This window comes from Penaeus monodon, chromosome 7 (genome assembly GCF_015228065.2).
Source record: "Penaeus monodon isolate SGIC_2016 chromosome 7, NSTDA_Pmon_1, whole genome shotgun sequence".
NCBI lineage: Eukaryota > Metazoa > Arthropoda > Malacostraca > Decapoda > Penaeidae > Penaeus > Penaeus monodon.
In genome coordinates this window covers 39,356,834-39,364,365 of record NC_051392.1, presented here as the reverse complement: position 1 = coordinate 39,364,365, position 7,532 = coordinate 39,356,834, and the positions used below count along the sequence as shown (strand labels likewise).

General features: G+C 36.8%; 1 protein-coding gene across 1 annotated transcript in view; it reads right to left on the bottom strand.

Annotated features, from left to right (window-relative positions):
* LOC119575310 (probable ATP-dependent RNA helicase DDX56) overlaps positions 1–7,059 on the bottom strand; it is a 16,770-nt gene extending 9,711 nt beyond the window's left edge. Inside the window, exon 1 of the mRNA XM_037922856.1 lies at positions 6,893–7,059. Coding sequence (XP_037778784.1) covers positions 6,893–6,988 — 96 coding nt within the window. The 5' untranslated portion in view covers positions 6,989–7,059. The remainder of the gene's footprint in view (positions 1–6,892) is intronic.
* Positions 7,060–7,532: the final 473 nt, after the last annotated feature.

Sequence of the window (7,532 nt, the reverse complement as noted above, 5' to 3'; positions counted from 1 at the left end):
TGGAAGGAAAGGTCAGGTTTTGATTTTTTAGTTCACATAATATTCCAATTGTTTTAGTATGTTTAGCATGTGCGAATATATAAAAAAAAATCTATATATAAAAAAATCATCTGGGACAATATGTAGTTGGAAGTAGTGGCAGAGTTGGGTAAGAAAACCTATATGAAATGACAGAATGATACATATCAAGCCTCTAGGGCAATATATCTGTAAATGCTTTCCAAAGGTATAATACTCATCTTGCTTACATTGTGAGGATAATTCTACAGATAACTCATTAATGCAATATGCCAAGTAGTTCATGTGCATTTACATGACTGTGACTTTTGATAGCACTGGGAGACTCCATGCCTTGACAAGTGCCAGCAAGAAATGCTTCGTTTTCAGTTTTTCGTCAATTCTGGGAAATTCTTCTGGGGTCTGTCCCTAAAAGTGGTTGGAGTATGGTGGGGGTAAAGTGAAAATGGTGAGGGAATGGGGTAAATTTTTAAAATGACAATAAAAATAAAACTATCTTATCAATTTCCTTCAAATTTGGAGATTTTGCTTGTTCTAAATCTGTGGAAATCCTCTTAACCCATTCGCCCCATGTGGCATCTATTCTTGCCATGCTCTCAATGGACCCCAACACGTATGGCATCTAATCTTGCCATGGCTTCTACGAGCCCCATAATGTTTGGCACGTGTTTTTGCCATGATGACTGACTACAGACTGACTGTTTATTATTATTTTTTACCCTAATAGATGGATCTGCTACTAGTCTTACTTGACTATATGTCCGGCATGCGAGGTGTCGCTATGCACCTACGGGTGCTTCGATAGGTATCTCTCAGAAAAATTTGGAAAAAGTTAAAAAAAATAAATAAATAAAAATGGTGATGGGTACAATTGTTTCTTGTTCTCCTTTCTGTAATTGAAAGAGGCACCTAAGTCCACATTCTGACCTCCTATATAACAAAACAGCAACTTTTATCATTCATAAATAAGCTAAATGAACTATATTCTCTCTTACAAGTCTCATACGATAAAAAGAAAAACCCAGTAAACTTACACAGTGTGACCTCACATATCAATACAAAGTTATTTTTGAACATCAAAGTGAAGCTACATTCACTTCTGCTTTTCTTCCTTTTCTATTGACTGAAATAAAAAAACATGGTTTGATCTCTCATATGGACAATGCACTACTTCTGAGTATCAAAGTGATATTTGGCTGTGCTTCATATTTTGCTTCATTTGGAAAAAAAAAAAAAAAAAAAAAAAAAAAAAAAAAAAAAAAAAAAGGGGGGGGGGGGCTAAGTCCATACTTTTGCCTCTCGTTCAAAACCAACACTAACTTTTAGAATCAAAGTGTTGATGTCATCTGTTAATATAGACAACTTGGACGCGATTCAGTATATCTCCTCAATACACATTCCCTTATATAAAACCCAACTTTACTACAAAATCTATGGCCAGATTCCAGCAAAATTGATATGAGGGTCTTTGCGCAGCTGCGCCGCACCAGAAAAAATCCTGTTGCGGTGGCCCACACGGCTGGCAACTATTCCCGGGAGCAGGGCTCAGCCACCATCGAAAAATTTCGGGGCAAACGGGTTAATGAGGCGACAACCCCCCCTCCCCCCCCGTTTTCTTCTACATATGTCTCTTGCATACTGGTATTGGCCCACACTGTTTTATACTTTGCAATGAAAAAAAAAAAAAAAAAAAAAAAAAAAATCGGCATAAACATTGTCAAAATGCAAAGACGCTGATGTGAGATTTTTTATTTGCCTTACTTTCCTAAAAAAAATAAATAAAATAAATAAAAAAATAAATAAATAAATAAAATCTAAAATACTCTGAGAAATAATGGGAATGGAGAGAGAGGGAGAGAGAGAGAGAGAGAGAGAGAGAGAGAGAGAGAGAGAGAGAGAGAGAGAGAGAGAGAGAGAGAGAGAGAGAGAGAGAGAGGAGAGAGAGGGGAGAGAGAGAGAGAGAGAGAGGAGAGAGAGGAGGAGGAGAGAGAGAGGAGAGGAGAGAGAGGAGAGGGTGAGGGATGAGGAGGGAGAGGGAGGGAGGAGGAGAGAGAGAGAGAGAGAGAGAGAGAGAGAGAGAGAGAGAGAGAGAGAGAGAGAGAGAGAAATGACATCAATCTCTGTGTATTTTGATTTGAATAGCAGTATGGGCAGGAGATCAGATTTATATATATCTTTTTACAAATGAGAAAAAATTGGAGATGTTTCAGTTCATTTTCCATTAACCCATTCGCCCCGTTTGGCATCTATTCTTGCCATGCTCTCAATGGACGCCAACACGTTTGGCATGTAATCTTGCCATGGCATCTATGGGCCCCGTAACGTTTGGCACGTATTTTTGCCTTGATGACTGACCATAGACTGACAGTTTATTTTTTTTTTCAACCTAATACTTGGCTCTGTTACTAGTCTTATTTAACTGGTTGATAAATATGTGACGTATGTAATTTATGACATATGTAATTGTCGTAATTATTTATGACTTGTAATCATGTGATTTGTTCACACTAGATTGCATGATTATGATGTACCTTGACCTGACTGGCTGGAAACTAGTAATTGCTTTGATTGGTGCATCAGGTCACATGGCATGATCTGATTGGTTAGTCATGTGAATAAAAGGTCAGTCAAAGGCTCATTCCAGCAGAACGATCGCAGCCATGGAAGGTATGAAGGTATATTCTCTCTTACAAGTCTTGTACTAAAGAAAAAAAAACTAAACTTACACAGTGTGACATCACATATCAATACAAAGCTATTTTTGAACATCAAAGTGAAGCTACATTCACTTTTGCTTTTCTTCCTTTTCTGTTGAATGAAATGATAAAAAACATGGTGTGATCTCTTATATGGACAATGCACTACTTCTGAGTATCAAAATGATATTTGGCTTGCTGCTCTGCTTCATTTGAAAGTTAAAAAAAAAAAAAAAAAAAAAAACCGGCTAAGTCCATACTTTTACATCTCGTGCAAAAACAACACTAACTTTTAGCATCAAAGTGTTGATGTCATCTGATAGTATTGAGAACTTGGAAGCGATTCAGTATATCTCCTCAATACAAAGGCGAATAGATGCCTAGAAAAAACTATGAGAAAAGTACAGTTTCTACACATTGCCCTTATATAAAACCCAACTTTCATAATAAATCTATGGATAGATTCCTGCAAAAATTATATGATGGTCTTTGCGCCGCCGCGCCGCTCCAGAAAAAATCCCGTTGCGGCGGCCCACGCGGCTGGCAACTATTACCGTGAGCGGCGCTGAGCGACGAGCGAAAAATTCTGGGGCGAATGGGTTAATTTCCTTCAATCAGTCTTTATCATCTAATTACCAGAGAAACTACATTCATTTCTCTTTCAAATGATGTCTTTTACATAACAATATGGAGATTGGTTCCTAAGTTATAAGAAAATGAAAAAAGAAAAATCCTACATTTTGGAACATGACCCAATCCAGAAACAAGGTTATTGTTAGTATCAGATCATTTACATTAGTGTTCTCATACATGTGCAAGTGTTACTAAGTTTGTGCATGTCTGTATATGGAAGTATACATCCACATATGTATGTGTACACATACACAAATGTACATACATGTGTACTTATGTGAGTACATGTTGGGTACACATGTGTATGTGTACATGTAAACATGTATCTATGTGTACACATAGATACATGTGTACATTAAGTCTCTGTATGAAGAAGCCATGGGCAATTCTTTAAAATTCAATAAAAATAAATGGGAGTAAAATTTAAAAATCCCTAATATTAATTTCTGCTCTTTTCCATTAACTCTTCAATGTTAAGAGAAAATCTTAGATCGGATGTAAACTGTTTGAGAATTGTGGTGTTGAAGCTCAAGAATTTCAGTTTCAGGAAAGGACAGGCAAACATGTTAATGTTTTAAACCTTTCCTTCAATGAAAATTTATTATCTATTTAACTATAAAACTACACACATTTCTCTTTCAAATACTGTTTGTTAAATGAAGTCTTGACTAGTTCCTGAGCTACAGTATAAACTCTCTGTATGTGATATTCTCAGCAACATGATACAAGCATAATCACAGTTATTGCTTGACTCAGATCACTTGTATTCATTATTTTCTATGATCTACATGTACTTATTTATGCATATATGTGTATGCGGGTGTATATGTATAACTGTGTACATGGAAGAAAAACCCACAATACAAAAACTAGATTTATTGAAAATGAGACTACTGTTTCGAAATCCACCTGGATTCCATCCTCAGAGCTGAGGATGGAATCCAGGTGGATTTCGAAACTGCAGTCTAATTTTCAATAAATCTAGTTTTTGTATTGTGGGTTTTTCTTCCATTGTACCAACACCAAAGAATGTTTTTCTATTCAACTATATACATATGTGAGCATATATGTGAACATAAAAGCATGTATATACATGTACATATGTATATAAATGTGTGGGTTAATTTACTGACTATGACAATCAGGTCTTCCCTGACAATATTCATATCATCAGATTTGTTCTTATGTGATATGGGTTAATCTTTACAGTATGGACGCACTAAGCTAAGCAATTATTTGATATGACTAACTTGAGAAGAACAAAAAGTTACAGTCATCGGTACAGGAACTAATTTGCAGAACAGAATGGTAAAGCGGCACAAATTTACCTTCCACAGTGTGAATATCAATATGTGCTCGTGCCCATGCGGTGGCTTATATCGTCGCCCTAGCATGCGCGACCACTCATGCCAAATACCAGCATCCATAGTTGACCATTATTCAGTCTATAGTCTGAATAAAAAGCATGTCGCGCTCATGGAGTTGAATCGTTTTTGCTGCTTCTTCTTCTTCTTCTTCTTCTTCTCTCTTCTTCTCTCTTCTTCTTCATTCTTCTCTTTCTTCTTCATTTCTTCTCTTTTTTTTTTTTTTTTTTTTTTTTGTTTTTTTGATGTAAAAATTAGAAAGTGTTAAGAATTACTTAATCACACTTTCAGTGGCAGAAAAATAATATTTGCCGTGATTGTAACAAAAAAAACTATTGGCATGTCATCATACACCATGGCATGTACATACATGCCCCCAGCAGATAGTCCCACCATGCCATGGCATGTGCGTACATGCCACCCGTCAGGAATGGGTTAAGGAAAAAGGTCGTGGACAGCGCCGCTCACTACCTAAGTCCACTCGGTGCTCCAGCGGCTAAGTCCACTCGCTCGGTGTGAAAGAATAAGTTGCCGCGCAACTCGCATACCGTCTTCTGGTCGTACTGAGCACCTACAACATCACAGTGTCACGAACAATCAGGTGGTGGAAGTTTATCAGAGATTTTAATTTCTCATTAAAGTTAGTATAATATTCCAAATATGATGAAAATATACACAGCCATCTATTTACTGTTCATATATATTCGCTTTTAGCCGTTTTTAGGTTAAAAAATTGTTTCCATGCTTATTTTCTCAAACCTATTAAGATTTTTGATTGCTTAACTACTCAAACCACGTGTCAATGCCTAAGCTATTTCGAGTATGCAGTTAACACCTGCACATTTCTAGAATACACCGGTGACCTGCCTCATTTTTCTCAGTGACAATGACCGATATGTGTCATCTGTGCTATGGTGGTGTATTAGACTTCCACTCTAAATTTCATGGAAAAACAGAAGACCTTTTCATTTTTTACAGAATCATAGACTTTTATTAACTGAAAAAAAGTGTGAAAAGTGTAGTGTGATTTGTAGACTGGATATTAAGAACATCCCGGATTCCAATCCAAGACTGCATCGGTTCCTCCTTGCCGCTGCTCATTTGTAGCCTCCGCAGTAAGGTACGCTGTCATATCATATTGTTTTTTTGTTTTCTTTTGTTTTACACTGCAGAAGAGATAAAAGAGGGGGGTCCTTGGCTAAGTAAATAAATAAACAGGTAAGATAAGTAAAAAAAAAAAAAAAAAAAGAGACCTGTTTCGAGCTCTATCTTCCTGTGCATATCGAGGTGATGAGACTGTTTGCCGGGGGGGTGTTGGGGGGCAGAGCCCCCCATCAACACTCCCGTCAGGCACGCCCAGTCACGGCAACTTGGATTGTGAAGTAAAATTTGTGTCGTTAACCGTGTGTGCTTCTTGCTCTTTCCTAATTTTTATGGCGGGCATAATCAAACACTCATATTTTTTTTCAACATATATATGAAATTTGGCTCCGAAAAGTTGCATTCTATGATCTTCGTAAATATGAAATTTGGCTCGCATTTCCGAAAAGTCGCATTCTTTCTATCTTTGTGCATATGAAGTTTGGCTCGCATTTCCAAAGTCGCATTTCTTTGCATTCATAATTTCCTTTGGTCTTTTACTGACACTCAAATCAAACTGTGGCCACTCTATACCCCCCCCAACCCCCCGGTTCCCCACGATTGTTGGCTGGAGTTGGGGGACCTATATCTCTGGCAAGTGCGTCCATACCATAAAGAATTACCGTGATATGAACAGTTCCGTTGAATTCTCAGCTGACAATTTTCATGTAATTTGATAAGTTCTGAAAGCAGGGGAGGGAATGAAGTAGATCAGGAAAATTATGGCGTAAAACATGCTGGAATAAGAAAGCAGGGCACTGTTATCCCTAAGGACGAAAATCTGGATTTTGAAACCTCCCTAGCCAAGGAAAAATTTGTCTCACTTATTTTTTGCTTGCAAATATTTAATGCAAGGTTCATTGAATGGTTTTAATATCTGTGTAATGATATATACATAAGTTTACGTTTCTACTCCGTACGAAGAGGTTTTGCAGATAAGAAATATGTCTGTAAGCAGTTCCTTGGTGATGTAAAGTCACCCTCCTTCCTTTTAAAATCCCAATTTCAAAACTTCTTCTCCATAATTACAGGCTTGCATACCTCCAGAATCCTGTCGTCGAGACCCATTTCATGAAACTGTAGCGTACTTTCATCCTCTTCTTGTTTAACTTCACCCATTTCCTGAGACTTGTCCATGGTGGCTGTTTGTTTACGTCTGTCGCCCCACGTGCGGCGGCCGGGCGGAGGCGACGGTTCTTCTGGCCCTCCTGTGCGGCACTAAATCTTATGACCATATATATATAATATATATATATATATATATATATATATATATATATATATATATATATATATATTTATCAATATTTATATACATTTATATATATTATGATATATTTCTCTATCTACATGAAGTATTACGTTGTACGTGTTTTCAATTTCGTTAGAGAAAATGTAAGTAAGGGAGTAGATACATAAAAAATATATAACTATAAATATAAATCATATATATAAATTATATATATATATATATATAATATATATATATATATATATATATATATATATATATATATATATATATATATATATTCAGTCGATCCATGCTTGCGGTGAGGACGTTGAAGTTACAGAGAGTTTTACATACCTTGGTAGCGTAGTCCATACCTCTGGGCTGTCAGACCAAGAAGTCAGTAGACGGATTGGTCTGGCAACAGGAGCCATGAACTCGATCAACAAG